Source organism: Vidua chalybeata, chromosome 12, assembly GCF_026979565.1.
Source record: "Vidua chalybeata isolate OUT-0048 chromosome 12, bVidCha1 merged haplotype, whole genome shotgun sequence".
Taxonomy (NCBI): Eukaryota; Metazoa; Chordata; class Aves; order Passeriformes; family Viduidae; genus Vidua; species Vidua chalybeata.
Genome location: NC_071541.1, coordinates 9248128 through 9264696, shown reverse-complemented (window position 1 = coordinate 9264696; position 16569 = coordinate 9248128). Strand labels below are relative to the sequence as shown.

The 16569-nt window shown below is 63.8% G+C and overlaps 3 protein-coding genes across 5 annotated transcripts; all 3 read left to right on the top strand.

Annotated features, from left to right (window-relative positions):
* The first annotated feature begins 524 nt into the window (after positions 1–524).
* On the top strand, positions 525–6334 carry SLC6A8 (solute carrier family 6 member 8). Of its 3 annotated transcripts, none has more exons than XM_053953637.1 (14): positions 525–804; positions 1082–1297; positions 1648–1779; positions 2366–2639; positions 2716–2848; positions 3097–3231; positions 3323–3426; positions 3509–3633; positions 3713–3825; positions 3905–4042; positions 4353–4455; positions 4532–4632; positions 4846–5016; positions 5827–6334. In XM_053953637.1, exons 1-14 carry the CDS (start codon positions 699–701, stop codon positions 5956–5958), a joined length of 1983 nt encoding a protein of 660 aa, XP_053809612.1. In that variant the 5' UTR covers positions 525–698; the 3' UTR covers positions 5959–6334. The 3 variants fall into 3 exon arrangements, with proteins under 3 accessions (XP_053809612.1, XP_053809611.1, XP_053809613.1); XM_053953636.1 differs by having other exon boundaries at positions 526–804; positions 1079–1297; XM_053953638.1 differs by having other exon boundaries at positions 528–804; positions 1175–1297.
* Positions 6335–6435: 101 nt separating this feature from the next.
* On the top strand, positions 6436–9048 carry LOC128794053 (epidermal differentiation-specific protein-like). Its single transcript, XM_053953639.1, has one exon. The coding sequence runs from the start codon at positions 7796–7798 to the stop codon at positions 8852–8854; it is 1059 nt and encodes a 352-aa protein (XP_053809614.1). The 5' UTR covers positions 6436–7795; the 3' UTR covers positions 8855–9048.
* Positions 9049–9891: 843 nt separating this feature from the next.
* On the top strand, positions 9892–16165 carry QARS1 (glutaminyl-tRNA synthetase 1). Its single transcript, XM_053954072.1, has 24 exons — positions 9892–10063; positions 10409–10556; positions 10645–10754; positions 10861–10936; positions 11214–11278; positions 11511–11564; positions 11762–11819; positions 11924–11995; positions 12165–12250; positions 12444–12530; positions 12639–12738; positions 12859–12937; positions 13048–13156; positions 13237–13367; positions 13494–13586; positions 13700–13837; positions 13911–13998; positions 14076–14219; positions 14291–14395; positions 14778–14870; positions 15147–15274; positions 15470–15536; positions 15744–15869; positions 15972–16165. Exons 1-24 carry the CDS (start codon positions 9917–9919, stop codon positions 16020–16022), a joined length of 2355 nt encoding a protein of 784 aa, XP_053810047.1. The 5' UTR covers positions 9892–9916; the 3' UTR covers positions 16023–16165.
* The last annotated feature ends 404 nt before the right edge of the window (positions 16166–16569 follow it).

Genomic DNA, 16569 nt, shown 5'->3' with positions numbered 1-16569 from the left:
GACACAGTGTTCCCTGCTGCCTGCTGCCTCGTGTGCTCTGCTGCTGGCAGCACCCTGTTGTGTCGCGTCCCCCGGTGCAAATCCTGCCGCTTTGGTGCCTCCTGTCTTCTCCTGTGCCCTGGTGCTGGTGGGGCGAGACGTGCAAGTCCCGGAGTTCGAGTGCCTGTTGTGCGCTGAAGTGCCTCGTCCCCCGCTGCCTGTCTTATCACCTGCTGTCCCTAGCGCTCCGCTCCCTGGTGTCCCCGGGCGTGCCCTACTGCCTTGTGTCCCTCGTGCTCGGTATCCCCCGTTGCCAACGCCGTCCCTCGCTGTCCGTAGTGCCCGGTATCCCGCCGGGTGTGCCTTGTCCCCCCGTGCCCCCCGCCTCGCCCCGGGACCGGTGCCAGTGCGTCGGAACTGCAAGTCCCGTCAAGCCGCGGGCGGGTGGCGCGGCCAATGGGGCTCGGGGGGCGGTGCGGCCGGTCGCTGCCTCCGCCGCCGCCCGGTGCCGCGGCGCAGAGAGCCCCGGAGCGGCCGCGCGGCGCCGGCCCCGCAGCCCGGCTCTGAGCCGCCCGCCCGGCCCGGCCCGCCCCGCCGCGCCCCGCCGCCCTCAATGAGGTTCTTCCGACTCACCTTCAAGTGCTTCGTGGATTGCTTCTGAGCCCCCCTCGGCCACGGAGCCGCCCCCGACCCGCCCCCGCTCCCCGGCCCCCCGCGACATGCCCCCCGTCCCCACCGACACGGCCGCCCCGCAGCCGCCCGACGCCCCGCGACGCGACGCCGCCGCCACCACAGCCGCGGCCGCCGCTGCCCCCGCGGGCTCCGGTAAGCGGGGAGCGCCGGGGAGGGATGAGCGTGGGGAGGGGGAGAGGGGGGCCCACGGCCACGCGCGACCGCGGCGCGCCCCCTCCCGCCGCCGCGGGGTGAGTCACCGCTCTGCATTGTGACGTCACGCGCCGGCCTGACATCTGACGTCACGCCCCTACGCGCGGAGAGGGGCGCGCGGGGGGGGAGGTGCTTCCCCCCCCCCCCCCCCACCGCGCCCCCACGGGCGCGCGTGACGGCGGCGTGGGCATCCCCACTCCCCCCGTCTCGGCAGAAGGCCCCGGAGGGGCGGAGGGCACAGAGCCCCCCACGGCGGGCGAGGAGCGAACCGTGACGGCACCGCTGGTGCGACCCCCTGGTCCCCCCAAAGAGGCTGCCCCCGAACGGGAGACATGGACCCGGCAGATGGATTTCATCATGTCCTGCGTGGGCTTCGCCGTGGGGCTGGGCAACGTCTGGCGCTTCCCCTACCTGTGCTACAAGAACGGCGGAGGTGAGCCTCGTGCTCGCCCCACGTCGCGGGGGTGGTCCCCGCGGCGCGGGGGGCACCCCCTTCCCGCCCCAGAGTGTGTGCCTGGGGGTCATCCCACGCTGGGTCAGCTCGCCCTGCGCCTTCGAGGGGCTCGTAGACCACCCCGCGGGGTTCCGAAGTCACTCACGGGGCAGGGGTCGTGGGAGCCCCCCACTACCTGCCTGTGCTGACCTACATCGCGGCAAGGGGAGGGCGCGGAGGCGCCTTTGCCATTCGCTGCGTCCGGGCGGGCGGCACGGGGAAGGGGGGGAGCAAAAGGGGGGGCCGGGGGGACGGCGGCGGCTGAGCCGGTCCCCTACCCCCGGCCCCAGGCGTCTTCCTCATCCCCTACCTGCTCATCGTCTTCGTGGGCGGCATCCCCATCTTCTTCTTGGAGGTGGCTCTGGGACAGTTCATGAAGCAGGGGGGCATCGCCGCCTGGAACATCGCCCCCCTCTTCAAGGGTAACGCCGCGCCCTGCCCGCGCCCTGCCTGCACCCTTTCCGCGGCCCCTGCACCCTGCCCAGGGCCCCCGGCACCCTGTCTGCACCCTGGCTGTGCCTCGGCTGCACACAGCCTGCTGGGGCTGGCAGCACCCTGCCCACGCCCTGCCTGCTCCCCTGCACCTTGCCCGCGTCCCACTGCCGCCTGTGCCGTGGCCAAGGATGGCAGCTGCCTGCACCTGTGCCCCATGGCACCCCGTGCTGCCCTGCCTGCCTTGCCTGCCCGTGTGGCTCCTTGCCTGCATGCTGCTGGATCCCAGGCAGCTGCTGGATCCCCACCTCCAGAGGTATCTTGCCGGCTCCCCCCTGGTCCTGTGCCATGCTACCAGCTGTCCCCACCCTGTCCTGTCCTGCCTGGGGCTGTCAGCTTCCCTGTCCCATTCCCACCAGCTCTCCCCTGTCCTGCCCAGGGCTGCCAGCTTTCCCTGTCCTGTCCCTGTCAGTTCTCCTCTGTCCTCCCCCATCCCTACAACACCCCACATCCCACTCCGTGCTGGCTGCTAGATGCCCACAGGTGCCTGCGGGCTCTGATCCCCCCGTGCCACAGGTTTAGGCCTGGCCTCTATGGTGATCGTCTTCTTCTGCAACTCCTACTACATCATGATCTTGGTGTGGGGGCTCTTTTACCTGGTGCATTCGCTGACGGACACCCTGCCCTGGGCCACCTGTGGCCACTCCTGGAACACGGAGCAGTGCACGGAGCTCTTCAACCCGGACTTGTGCCACAACGTCAGCACTAATGCCACTGCCAGCACTTGGATCTCCAACTTCAGCTGCACCGACATGACCAACAAGCGCTCGCCTGTCATTGAGTTTTGGGAGTGAGTGTGGGAACCAGGAGGGTGTTGGCTGGGGCTGGGGCTGTCTGCTGGTGCTCAGCACAGCCCCACTCTGCAGGAACAAGGTGCTGCGTCTCTCTGGGGGCCTCAGCGAGCCAGGGGAGATGAACTGGCAGATGATCCTCTGCTTGGTTACCACCTGGATCGTTGTCTACTTCTGCATCTGGAAGGGTGTCAAGTCCACTGGGAAGGTAATGGTGGCAGGGGGAACATGCATCAGGGCCACGGGCATGAGAGAAGACTGCAACACATGGCGCTGCTGGCTCCCGCCCTCCTGTGCCACAGCCCACAGGGGTGGGAGGCCTGTGTCCCACATCTGTCCAGGAGGTGCTTCCAGCTGCTGGGGACATTCCTAAGCTCTGGTCCTGCTGGGACACCTGTGGCATGTGACAGAGAGCCCTGGCCTGGGGGGGTCTCATGGCCACCCACTGCTCTTCAGATTGTCTACTTCACGGCACTCTTCCCGTATGTGGTCCTCATCCTCCTGCTGGTCCACGGAGTAACACTGCCTGGCGCGCTGGGTGGCATCATCTACTACCTGAAACCTGACTGGTCCAAGCTGGTTGAGGCACAGGTGAGGGCAGTGGGGAGAGCAGCAGGGAGTTGGGTGCTGGACAACTCCCCGGCACCCTCATCACCCCCTGACATCCTCCCTCACACCCCAGGTCTGGATTGATGCTGGCACCCAGGTGTTCTTCTCCTACGCCATCGGGCTGGGCGCCCTGACCGCACTGGGCAGCTACAACCGCTTCCACAACAACTGCTACAGGTAGGGCTGTGCCAGCTGCAGGCAGGCCCCCTGGTGTGTCCCCCAGTGCCCCCCAGCACTTCCTTAGATGCTGTGCCCACAGGGATGCCTACATCCTGGCTGTGATCAACAGCTGCACCAGCTTCTTTGCCGGCTTCGTTGTCTTCTCCGTGCTCGGCTTCATGGCCTCTGAGCAAGGCGTGGACATCTCCAAAGTGGCCGAGTCTGGTGAGCGATGGATGGTGGGTGCCAACTGTGTCTTCTGTGTCACCCCTTGAGTGACATCTCTGACCCCACTCTCCTGCAGGTCCCGGGCTGGCTTTTATCGCCTACCCCAAAGCTGTGACGCTGATGCCCTTGTCTCCGTTGTGGGCCACGCTCTTTTTCATCATGCTTCTCGTTCTGGGGCTGGACAGCCAGGTGCTGTGGCAACCAGGGAGATGGGGAGCAAGGAGAGGATGGGTGGCACGTCCCCACTGAGCCCTGCTTTGTGCCACAGTTTGTCGGTGTGGAGGGTTTCATCACGGGCATCCTGGACCTGTTTCCCCAGCCGGGGGCTGGCTCGCTGCGCCGTGAGCTCACCGCTGCGCTCTGCTGCATCATCTGCTGCCTCATTGACCTCTCCATGGTCACACAGGTGGGGGACATAGCAGGAACACTGCCGGCCAGCCCCACACCGGCCACCTGTGCCTGTTACTGAGGCATCACCTCCCATGAGATCCCGCTGTGGGGTGGGAGCTCACTGGGGCTGCTGCCCTCGTGTCAGTGGAGCTGCCCATGGCACGGGGGTCTCTGTGGCGTAGGGGTGCTGTGGGAGCAGGGTGCCTGTGGCATGCAGGGTGTCCATGCCAGGCAGGATACTGGTGCTGGCAAGGCTATGACTTGCCAGTGTGGCGGCAAGCGGGGCAGCCAGCACAACGCTGGTGACACGGGCACCTTCCTGGCAGGGCGGCATGTACGTATTCCAGCTCTTTGACAACTACTCGGCCAGCGGGATCACGTTGCTGTGGCAGGCTTTCTGGGAGTGCGTGGTCATTGCCTGGGTCTACGGTGAGGCCAGGGGGACACGGGGATGGGGACACAAGGTGGGACACAAGTGCCCCAGCTGACGCCCTCCTCTCCACAGGTGCCGACCGCTTCATGGACGATGTGGCCCGTATGATCGGCTACCGGCCCCTGCCAGTCATGAAGTGGTGCTGGGCTGTGGTGACACCGCTGGTCTGCGTGGTGAGCGAGGCCACCGCGCGTGGGGACACGCGTGTGCCACCGCCCCGAGCTGTGCCGCGGGCGCTGAGCGCCCCCCGGCGGCCGCTGTAGGCACACGCGTGTCACTGCCGTCAGGCGAGCGCGCGCCTCGGGGGCTACGGCGGCGACACGCGCCGGGCGTGGGGACCGCCAGCTCCCTGCCCCGCGGGACCTCACCTGCCTCTCTCCACCCAGGGCATCTTTGTGTTCCACGTGGTGAACTACAAGCCGCTGACATACAATAAGACATACGTGTACCCGTGGTGGGGGGAAGCCATCGGCTGGGTCCTGGCGCTCTCCTCCATGCTCTGCATCCCCTGCACTGTTATCTACAAGCTCCTGCGCTGCAAAGGCTCCTTGCGCGAGGTGAGGGCAGTGCAGCGGGATCACTCCTGCCTCTGTCCCCACCATTCTCAGCCATGGTTGTTCCCTTCTTAGTCCTGTCCCTGGCCCCATCCCAGCGCCATTCAAATTCCACCATCCACAGTCCTATCCACCACCAGATCCCATCCCTTTCTTTACCACTGTCTGATTCCCATTCAAATTCCACCACTGTCCACATTGCTCTCACAGTCCCATCCACAGCCAGGTCCCATCCCTGTTTTCATCACTGTCTCATTCCCATCCAAATCATGTGCCTGTCCTCATTGTCTCACGCCCACCCAAATCCCATCCCTGTCCCCACTGCTGTCTCATTCCCAATCTTACCTGATTCTCACTGATGCTTACATCACTGTCTGTCATATCCCTATCGCAGCCAGATCCTCTGCACGTCCCCATCACTGTCTCCTTGCAATTCCTGTCCTTCTCTCAATCTCATTTAGTCCTTTTCCCATCCTAGGCTCACCCCCATCCAAGTCCTCTTCCTGTCTTTATTGCTCTCACTCCTATCAGATTCCTATCCTCACTGCTGTCTCACTCCCAGCCTCACCCAAACCCCATCCTTGCTGACATCACTGTCTTAATCCTGTCAGTGTCTCAGTCCCATCCCTGTCCCCATGCAATCTCTGGCCCTTTCTCAATCCCATTTCAATCCCTTTCCTGTCCCAGTCTCATCTCCACCCCCATCCAAAACCCACCCCTTTCCTATCCCTGTGCATTGCGGGGAATTCACCAAGCTAGGTCCAGGCAGTCCCAGTGCTGTTGTCCCTGGGTGCTGACGCGATGTCCCCACAGCGCTGGCAGCTCCTGACCACTCCAATCTGGGGCCAACACCACCTGGAGTACCTGACGCCAGAGGCAGAAGCCAAGCTGCTGGCCCCAGAGCCCCCCAAGGAGAAGGCGACGCTCTTCGAGACTGTGATCTGAGCGTGGGGAGGGTCGCGCTGCTCCCGCCCGCCATAGCAATAATGCCAGCACCGCCTCCCACCCACGCTGCCCCGTGCCCCCCGCGCCGCCCCGGCCGCCGGCCTCGCTGCAGGGGGGTGAACACAGCGAGGTGGGGGGTGCTGGGGGCCACGGAGCCAGGGCAGCCACGGGGCACAGGAGGGGTCCCCGGCGCGGGGGAGCGTGGCAGCCCGGGGGAATGGCAGGGAGGCCACCGGCTGGGGGAGTGAGTGGGACAGCCCTTCCCTGGCCCCTGCCCGCGGCCCCCATGGCCCCCCACTCACTAACTGCTTCCCGTAGCGTTTGTCTGGTGTAACCCCAACCGCCCCGACATCTGGCAATAAACTGGGAGACCCTGGCAGTCCTGGCACTGCAGGCAGGGGAAGTGGGGCACTAGCAGCGGACAACTGAGGGGCGAGGTGTGGGGTGGCACTGGCCTTTGGGAGACAGAGGTTTGAAGGGAATAGGGTTCAATAATTCAGGGACACCTGGGTTCCTCTCTTGGGTGACATGCGGGGGGACAGGCTGTTGGAGCAGTGAGGTCTCCATCCGTCTCCACCACAGGATGCGGGTGCCTGCAAGCTGTTCCAAACCCCGGTGGGACTGGGGGACCCCATGCAGCCAAGGGCTGGCCTTGCTTATCAGCCCCAAGAGGCAGATTTTAGCCTAGAGGCTTTGAGGGTTTTGACTGTCCCCAAAGGGTGGGTCAGGATCCAGCTGTACCCCACTGGAAGCTTTTCGTATCAGCTTTGTGGCTCCCCACTCCATGCACTGTGCCTAGGGAACAGCCCTGCGCTGGTGAGGGCTGTGTGGACAAGTGGATAAGGCAGCCTCTGGGCATGTAGCCAGAAGAAGTCAAAGGCTTAACCTGCCCCAGAACCTGTGACCTGCCTGAGCCCTGTTTCAGCAGCGTGCCAGCTGAGTGCACGTGCCCTGTACCCCACACCAATAGCTCCTGGGGAGGCCAGCTCCAGTTCATGCCATGGGAACCTGCATGGAGCCCGGAGGAAACCACCAGCATGCTGTACTTGGAGTGGCTGCCTTCCAATGCCTCGGTTTGATGTCGGTGTCCTGCTGTGCCCAGCATCCCACTCCAGCAGTGCCTTGGCCACCCCATGAAGCGACAAGGGGAAAGAAGTGTTCCCATCTGCCCCAGCCATCCTCAGAGACAGGGCTGGAGCAGTGCCACCGTGCCAGGTGTCCATATCCAATTGCTGGGATCACCAGGGTTTCAGAGGCTCTTGTTTTAGGGCACCAGCTTGCCCCACCACGATGCCCTCTCACCCTAGTGGGGTGAGCCAGCAGTTCCTGCCCCACCGGCAATGCACACTGTAATTAGCACGGGCAGGGCGGAAGCATCACTGATAATTGGCGGTGACTCTTTAGCACAGAGCCTCACGTGCCTGGGGCAGGCAGGACTTTCCGGCAGGGCTGGTCTGTGGGACTGGCTGGCATCCCGGTGTGTCGACCGCCGTGCGGGGCCTGGCTGACTCCCCAACACAAAGTGGGGACAAGGGTTGGGCGCAGGGTGCGGGGGCGAGCGTTGTCATCGCCTTCGCTTCGTGCCGCAGCACGCCCTGGTCCCACCACCCCTTCCTAAAAGGCACAGCTGCAGGGTGTTGCCCGCACAGACGGTGAGAGCACGGGGCCCAGGCAGGAGGTGGGCAAAGGAAAGACAGAGGATAAGAGTGCTGAGGGGTGCTGAGGTTTGCTTTTGCTTGCTGGGCTTTCCTCACGGGTCTACTGTAGCACCCGGTGACCCCACAGGAGGGGACATAGCCCACGTTGTGCCCTCGCAGGGGCGGGCACCCACAGCACCATGAACCGGATCACAGTGTACGAGCGTGCCAACTTTGAGGGGCTGAGCCGAGAGTTCACCTGCGACGTGCCTGACCTGCACGAGCTGGATTTTGGGAACTGCATCGCCTCCCTGAAGGTGGAGGGGCAGCCATGGATTGCCTACACAGACCCCAAATATGAGGGGGAGCCACACGCCTTCGAGGAGGGCGAGTACCCCTCTGTGGATCGGCCCAACAGCTTCTCGGCACTGCGCCTCGTGCACCATGACCTGGGGGACCCCCAGATCACCCTCTACGAGCACCCCAACTTCCAAGGCGCCTGCAAGGTGGTGACAGAGGAGACCAACTTGGCGTATGGGTACTTCAACGACCGGGTGGCCTCCCACATGGTGCAGCGAGGTGTCTGGCTGCTGTACCAGCATCCCGGCCGGGGCGGCTGGCACTGCCTGGCATGGCCCGGCGAGCATCTTGCTGACTACAAACTGGAGCTGAACTTTCAGTCTCGGCTGTCCCACCTGCGCCCACTACGGCCTGGGCGGCCCCTGGTCTCAGCACGTCTCCTCTGGGAACAGAAGCGGGTGGAGGAGGAGCGGGAGGTGCTGGTGGATGAGATTGAGGGCGTGAACGAGACAGAGTCGGAGCAGGCGCTGGCGGCCAGCAGCAGCCGGGAGTACGGCACCACACTCTGGCAGAGCTTCCACTTCAGCAACGCCACCAGCCTCAAAGCCGGGCTCTCCTTCACGCTGACCGTGGAAGCCTCCAACATCTTTACGGTGCAGAAGGGGCGCAGTGAAAGCAGCACTCGCCGGCAGCGCGTGGAGGTGCAGCTGCCGGCGAAGATCCCCCCGCGCACAGCACTCAGCATCCAAGTCCTTCGGAAGGAGGTGACGCTCTCTGTCCCGGTCCTGCTCACCATCACCCAGAACGAGAGCGTTCGTACAGAGATGGGCGAATATCGCAGCGTCTCAGGTACCAATGTCAGTGCCCGCTACAGCTTAAAGCCACTGCCAGCTGCGGGCAGGGAGCAGGCAGCCACCAAGGGGACAGACACAGTGCCTGGCACCAGCATGGAACTATAGCTCTGTGCCGGTGCTAAGCAATGGCTGTCCCCTCCGTGGTGTGGGACTCACTGTGACACCAGCGTTGACTCCAGCACCCACCCGTGGAGGAGCCAAGACCTGCCTTGTCTGGTTGTGTCTGGCGGCTCTGGCTGGCAGGACCGGCTAGTGCCTCCTCCCACCCAGTACTTCCAATAAACACCCTTCCGCAACCACTCGAGTCTGCTGCTACTCGGGCTGAGGTGGGAGTAGGATGGATGGGACACTGGGCTAGGGGGGGCAATGAACTAAGAGGAGACGCCAAGCTGGGGGGAGGGGGGAGATATTGGCTTGGGGCAGGGACTCCTGGGCTGAGTCAGAAAACGAGGGGTTATGGAGGATACTGGGCTGGGGAGGCACCGGTCCGGAAGAGCTAGAGAATACCAGGCTGGGGAAGCTGGCGGGGCAAAGGGAGAGCTGGGGACACCTGGACAAAACATCAGACGGGACGGGGGTGGCAGGAGGGCACTGGGCTGAGGCAGTTCCACCGGTCTAGGGAAGCCTGGGGAGACTGGGATGAGGGGTGTACTAGGGCCGCGAGGGGGACAGGGGAGGAGGGAAGAGTGCGGACCCTGGGTTGGCAGTGCCAAGCGGCCACGCACGATCCGGGGGAGCCGGGGACGCCGAGCCGGCCTGGCCCTGCATACACCGCGCTGAGGCCGCCACCGCGACCCGCTCTCCACCCCAGGACCTTGGTCACGTGTATCCCCACGGGCTCGTCGCAGGGCCCGTGCCCGGGGCCGTCGGGGCAGGCGGAGACCCACAGGGCACACCGGAGGTGCGGGCATCAGCCGCGGAGCGCCGGGGGCGCCGGGGGCGGGGCCTGCCGCCTGCACCGCCCCGGACCCGCCCCAGCCCCGCCCCCCACGTGGCCGCCGCCGCCGCCGGTCTCTTTAAATGATGCAACCGCCCGCGCGCTGAGCCCGCCTCCCGCGCGCCCATTGGCCCGGCCGGCGCCGGTCCCCCTCCTCCCATTGGCCAGGACGGAGCGCTCTCACTGCTGGTTGGCTGGGCATGGACCCGCCCCCGGGCGGAGGCGGCAGCATGGCGGCGGCGGCGGCGGCGATGGCGGCGGAGGAGGCGGAGGAGGCGCTGGGGCTGTTCACGGGCATCGGCCTCAGCGAGGCCAAGGCGCGAGAGACGCTACGCAACGGGGCGCTCAGCGCGCTGCTGCGCCGGGCTGTGCTGCAAGTACGTCCGCCGCGGGCCCGCACCCTGATCCCCGATCCTCGATCTCCAGTACCCCGTCACCCCGATGTCACCCAGCCACCCTGGGAACTCGCTACCCCGATATCGATGTCACCCCCGGGATCCGGTAACCCGATCCCCGGTGTCACCCGGGTACATTGGCACCGTGGTCCCGCTGTCACCCCCTCGACCCCAGCCTTCCTGGGACCCCCCGGCTTCGCCTTCTCCCGACCCCGCCGAGCGGCCTCGGCCCTTGGCACTCCCCTGTCCCGCTCCAGCCCCCGGTGCCACCGGTTCGCCGGGGCTCGGGCCCTGGTCCTGCCCTGACGCTCCCCGGGGCGGCGACAGGCTAGGAGCGCGCTGGGCCCGGCGCTGGACAAGGCCACCGGGACACTTCTGTACAACACGGCTGCCCGCCTTAAGGACCCGAAACACCTCGGCTTCCTCGTCGGCTACATCGCTCGCAGGGAGATCCTCACCGACCTGCAGCTCAGCGGTACCGTGCGGCCCCGGCTCCTGCCCGGCCCCAGCCCCTGCCCGGTCCCGGCCCCGCAGGCCGCTCTTCATCCCTGCTCTGTCCCCAGCTGCCCTGGAGTACGTGAAGAGCCACCCCTTGGAGCCCCTGGACGTGGCAGACTTTGAGCGGGCTTGTGGTGTGGGGATCTGCATCACCCCCGAGCAGATCGAGGAAGCGGTGAGTGGGGCTGTGACGCTGTGGAGACAGCACAGGGGACATTGGACTGGCTCCTGCTGTGCTCCTGCCTGCCTCGCTCACCCCGGTGTCCCCGTGCCGCTCCCAGGTGGAGGCTGTGATCAGCAAGCACCGAGCAGAGCTGCTGGCAGAGCGCTACCACTTCAACATGGGGCTGCTGATGGGTGAGTGGTGACACTGGGGCAGCCCCTGCCTGGTGCTGGTGGCTGTCACGTCCCTGTGCCTGACTGCCAGTGCCACTGTGCTCCCCTGAATCCTGAGAGCCAGCCCTTTGTCATGGGGAGATGTCGTCCTGCCAGATCCCCCACACAGGCAGGGCCATAGTGTCCAGCAACAGGGACAGCCCTGGGGCAAAGGGTGTGGCATTCTGCATCAGTGCCCTGGCTGAAGCTCCCCCGGGCTTGGGCCCTGCCCCTTGCCCACGGGGTGCCCTGTCTGCAGGGGAGGCACGGAGCCAGCTGCGGTGGGCAGACGGGAAGACCATCAAGAACGAGGTGGACCTGCAGGTGGGTGCAAAGTTACTGTGTCAGGTGCTGCTGTGGTCCCCTGGGTGTGCTGTGACAGGAGTGGGACCTGTCAGCCAGTCCCCTGTCAGCCAGACCCTAGAGGGCCCAGCGCTGGGCACAGCCTGCCCCACCTAGGTGCAGGCAGGGTGAGTGGAGTGATGGCTAGACAGGACACTAGGACACACCTAGTCCAGAAGCCTTTTTGACTCCTGAGTGTGTCACTCTTCTCCAGGTGCTGCATTTGCTTGGGCCAAAGACAGAAGCTGACCTGGAAAAGAAGCCAAAGGTAAGGAGAAGAGGAGGCTGCAAACTTGGATGATATTTTCTTACAAAGTGTCTGGGCAGGATCCCAAATAGCTGCTCTGGGCTGAGCTGCCACCATGGGTACAGGTCTAGAGGGAGCGCTGGGGCCAGCAGGCTGGGCCAGGAGGGGAAGGTATGTGCTACAGCTGGGCACTCAGCATGCTGTGCTGGTCTCTGCAGGTGCCAAAGGCCCGTCTGGCCCCAGCAGAGAAACAGAAGGTGGCTGTGGTGGAGAATGGTAAGAGACCGTCCTCTTCCCCAGTCCTTTAGTTCCTGCTGCACCTGCTTCCGAGCTGGGCCCTGGGAGCTGTGATCAGGGAGCTCAGCCCCATCTCCCTGCAGGTGACATGGGCACAGAGACACAGTCACTGCTGGAGCAGCTGCGAGGAGAAGCCCTGAAGTTCCATAAGCCAGGTGAGTGCGAAGTGCCACTGCCATATATGGGGCCACTCCACTGGCTCTGTGCCTGGTCCCAGCTCTCCGTGCTGCAGAGGACTGGACAGGTCCTGTGTCCTTCCCCCCTGGCTGCTGGGCTTGGCATGGTAAGGGCAGTGCTGCAGCCCTGAGCATCCTCTGCCTGCAGGAGAGAACTACAAGACTGAGGGCTACGTGGTGACGCCCAACACTATGGCCCTGCTGAAGCAGCACCTGGCAATCACGGGTGGGCAGGTGAGGCCATATCCCACAGCCCAGCGGTTCCCTGTGAGAGTGACACCGCTGGGGTGGGTGGGGCACAGCAGAGGCAGCACCCACACAGCATAGGGGTGCTGCAGGATTGCCAGGGGCTCATGTCAGTGTCACTGCTGTCAGGGAAGGTAAAATCTCCTGCTGAAGGACAGAGATGTCCCCTTTGCCTCTTCAGGTACGGACACGCTTCCCTCCTGAGCCTAACGGGATCCTGCACATTGGCCATGCCAAGGCCATCAACTTCAACTTTGGCTATGCCAAGGTAAAAAGCACCAAGCCACCCTGGCCCCTGCCTTTCCCTGCTGCTTGGCTGCTGGCCTGGCCCTGTGGTCCCTCAGGGAGCAACTGCTCACTCTCTCTTCATCCCCAGGCCAATGGTGGCGTGTGCTTCTTGCGCTATGATGACACCAACCCCGAGAAGGAGGAGGAGAAGTACTTCACAGCCATCCGGGAGATGGTGGAGTGGCTGGGTATGGCTTGGGATGGGGAAGGCAGGATCAAGGCAGGTGCCAGGGACACTCCTGCATTCAGGTCTTGTAGCTGGACCTTTGGGGTTCCTCCAACCTGTTCCATTTCACCCATCCCCACAGGCTACCAGCCTTATGCAGTAACACATGCGTCGGATTACTTTGACCAGCTGTACACCTGGGCCCTGGAGCTCATCCGCAGGTGAGTGTGTGGGGCAGTAGGAATGTGCTGGGCTGGTGTTGATGGTCAGGGCTCCCCCTTGCCCAGGGGATGGGCCACTCAAGTCTGGTGATGGCATGTCCCCTCCATAGGGGCCAGGCATATGTCTGCCATCAGAAGGTTGAGGAGATCAAGGGCCACAACCCACCACCCTCGCCGTGGAGAGACCGGCCTGTGGAGGAGTCACTCCTGCTCTTTGAGGTATCCTGGCTGGGGCAGGTGCTGCACGCCTGTGGGCTCCGGATCTGTGGCTCAGCTGACAGTTTCCCCTCTCTCCACAGGACATGAGAAAGGGCAAGTTTGGGGAGGGGGAAGCCACACTGAGGATGAAGCTGGTGATGGAGGATGGGAAGATGGATCCCGTTGCCTACCGTGTCAAGTTCACTCCACACCACCGCACTGGGGACAAGTGGTAGGGAGAGCCTGCTGTGTCCTGGCACATATGGTGGGGGTGGGTCTGGATTTCCTGGTAGTAAGGAGGTATCAGGAGTGGAGCAGCACCGTGCTCTGCCCTGAGCTGACTGCATCTGCCTTGCAGGTGCATCTACCCCACGTACGACTACACACACTGCCTCTGCGACTCCATAGAGCACATCACACACTCCCTCTGCACCAAGGAGTTCCAGGCCAGGTGAGCACCATGCATGGCATGGGCCAGGGCTGAGCTAGACCTGGGAGCAGCATCTGCTGGGGGACAGCATGTCCATGTGGCTGAGCTGGGCTGGGTCTGTACCTCCCTTGCAGGCGCTCCTCCTACTTCTGGCTGTGCAACGCTCTGGATGTTTACTGCCCTGTGCAGTGGGAATACGGGCGCCTGAACCTGCTCTACACCGTCGTCTCCAAGAGAAAGATCATCCGGCTGGTGGAGACAGGTGCTGTAAGGTAGGAGCAGGGCCAGCTGCCATGATGGTGCTCACCCAGATCATGCCTGGTTGTCACACTGGTGTTTCCTCAGGGACTGGGATGACCCGCGTCTCTTCACGCTGACAGCCCTGCGCCGGCGAGGCTTCCCCCCCGAGGCCATCAACAACTTTTGTGCACGGGTAGGCTTAGGGTAGGATGGGACAGGGCAGATGGCTGCATCCCCTGGCCAGCATGGTCACAGCATGTTGTTCCTCAGGTTGGTGTGACAGTGGCCCAGGCGACAATGGAGCCGCATCTGCTGGAGGCTTGTGCACGTGAGGTGCTGAATGAGCAGGCCCCCCGCGCCATGGCTGTCCTGGAGCCTCTCAAGGTCACCATCACAAACTTCCCTTCTCCGAAGGTGAGACTGCTGTGGGCTGTTGTGAGCGTGGGGTTCCTTGAGATTGGCATTCACGCCCTCTTTCTCCCCAGGCACTGGAGGTCCTTGTGCCCAACTTTCCAGCCGATGAGAGCCGTGGCTTTCACAAAGTGCCCTTCCACCAGACCGTCTACATTGAGGAGACAGACTTCAGGGAGGTAAGTCAGGCCCACTGGACTATACTACCCTGACTGCTGGAGCTATAACTTGTGCAGCAGGAGGCTGGCAGCACTGGAAGTGGTGTTGGCGCTGCACGCAGAGGTCACAGGAGGGTGTTGAAGACATGTATGTGACTCCCAAATGGGCCAGCAGCTCTGATGGGCACTGGGCAAATGCTGCCCTCAGCCTGGCTAGGACATGTCCAAACAATGTTTCTCAACCTGGCCTGTCCCTGGGAACATCTCACAGCAACATGGAGTTCAAACTGCCCTGGGATCACTGATCCCTGGGATGGCAGGAGTGGGGACAGAGAGACATGCTAGAGGGGAGACCTGCTGCCCATGCTGGGGACCCCTTATGCAGCCGTGAACTCTCTTACAGGAGGCAGACAAGGGCTACAAGCGCCTGGCCCCCGGGCAGCCGGTGGGGCTGCGCCACACTGGCTACGTCATCACCGTCCAGAATGTCATCAAGGTGCGTGGCTGTGGGCACTGGTGACATGGGCTTGGGCTGTGGAATGTCAGGACATGACCCTGCCCCAGCAGGGAAGAGCAGCAACGGTCATCTCATGCTGGACACTCTGGACACAGTGAGGGCTCAGGCTGCCTGTGTGGCTGCTCTCTGCCTGCCCTGTGCCTCACAGTGGGGAAAAGGTGTCCCCCCGAGCTGTGGGGCTGGGGACTCAGCCCTGGGCCTGCCATATGGGATAAGACTGCTGTCTGACAGCTCAGCTCATCTCCTCTCCCTCAGGATGTCAGTGGGCGTGTCATTGAGCTGGAAGTGACCTGTACCAAGTCGGATGTGGCAGAAAAGCCCAAGGCTTTCATCCACTGGGTGTCGGTGCCACTGGCCTGTGAAGTGCGGCTCTACGAGCGGCTGTGAGTATCTGGCTGCCAACTGAGACCAGCAAAAGCTCAGCAGTGCTGGAGCAACAGCACAGCTGTACAGCAGCAGGCCCTGCAGCGGGGGTCTGCCCAGACCTTTGGTGGGGAAGACGATGCGCTGGGGTCCCATGAGTGGCACCGTGTCCCCTCATTTGGCAGCTTTGGGATAAGACTCTTATCTCATGGCAGGTTTTTGCACAAAAATCCTGAGGACCCATCGGAGGTACCTGGTGGCTTCCTGAGTGACCTCAACCCTGTGAGTAGGGGCAGCAGCTGTGGTTATGGGCCCACGGGGAAGTGGGGACCTCCTGCACCCAGTCCTGAGGCACCCACTTCCATGTACACCCTACCCCTCTTGGGGCAAGGCCTTGCTGAGTCTCAAGGGGAACAGGAGCTGGGGGGAGCTGGGCTGTGGACAGGACAGAAGGGTAGGGGTGCTGGCTGAGCTGTCCCCCCTTGCCAGGACTCCCTGCGTGTGGTGCGCAATGCCCTGGTCGACAGCTCTGTCCAGTCCGCTCGACCCTTTGACAAGTTCCAGTTTGAGCGCCTGGGCTACTTCTCTGTGGATCCCGACAGTGAGGAGGGGAAGGTGAGCCCTGTGGGATGGGGGCAGTGAGGCAGCCTGCACACACTTGTGCAAGCACCCCCTGCCCGCCATGGGGCTCTGAGCAGACCCTCTGTTTCTCCCCAGATGGTGTTCAACCGGACAGTGACGCTCAAGGAGGACCCTGGCAAGGCCTGAGGGACCCGCTGCTGCTACACCACCGTGGTGTTGCTTCCTTGGGGGTTCTTGCACACCCCCAGTGCCACCGTGCCTTGGTGCAGTCCCCTGGCGTGCCCCACAGCATCGCCTCAATAAACGGAGATTCCAGCCCTGTCCCCGCACTGTCACTGCCTCCTGTTCTCCTGCTCATCTTGGGCTGCTGGGGTGGGGGTGGTCTCCTGTTTGTCCCCCTGATGAGCCTTGCGTTGGCAGGGTGTGTGTGGGGCATCTCCTTTGTTCTGAGGGCACAGAGACTGCTCCTATCTGCTGTGTAGCACTGATGTGACTCCGCGGGAGCTGCAGCCGCCCCAGGCAGCACCATAAGGTTGGACCGGGGTCAAGGGTGTGGGGGTGGAATGGAGAGGTGTCTCCGGGGGCTGCAGGCAGGAGAGTGAGTGCAGGGGATGTGCGGGACGGGGCAGGCAGGACAGGCAGGGCACAGGGGGTGCAGGCACGGTGTGCACGCTGTGTACAAACACCGCCGGAGCGCCCTCCCCCCTTAAGGTGGACTCGAGTGGGGTGGTCC

Coding starts and splice junctions, on each gene's coding strand:
- SLC6A8 (XM_053953636.1), top strand. CDS start 699: ATGCCCCCCGTCCCCACCGACACGGCCGCCCCGCAGCCGCCCGACGCC. Junction 2,849..3,096: donor GTGTCAAGTCCACTGGGAAG/GTAATGGTGGCA, acceptor ACTGCTCTTCAG/ATTGTCTACTTCACGGCACT. Junction 3,634..3,712: donor CTCCAAAGTGGCCGAGTCTG/GTGAGCGATGGA, acceptor ACTCTCCTGCAG/GTCCCGGGCTGGCTTTTATC.
- LOC128794053 (XM_053953639.1), top strand. CDS start 7,796: ATGAACCGGATCACAGTGTACGAGCGTGCCAACTTTGAGGGGCTGAGC.
- QARS1 (XM_053954072.1), top strand. CDS start 9,917: ATGGCGGCGGCGGCGGCGGCGATGGCGGCGGAGGAGGCGGAGGAGGCG. Junction 11,820..11,923: donor GGTGGCTGTGGTGGAGAATG/GTAAGAGACCGT, acceptor ATCTCCCTGCAG/GTGACATGGGCACAGAGACA. Junction 15,870..15,971: donor CCGACAGTGAGGAGGGGAAG/GTGAGCCCTGTG, acceptor GTTTCTCCCCAG/ATGGTGTTCAACCGGACAGT.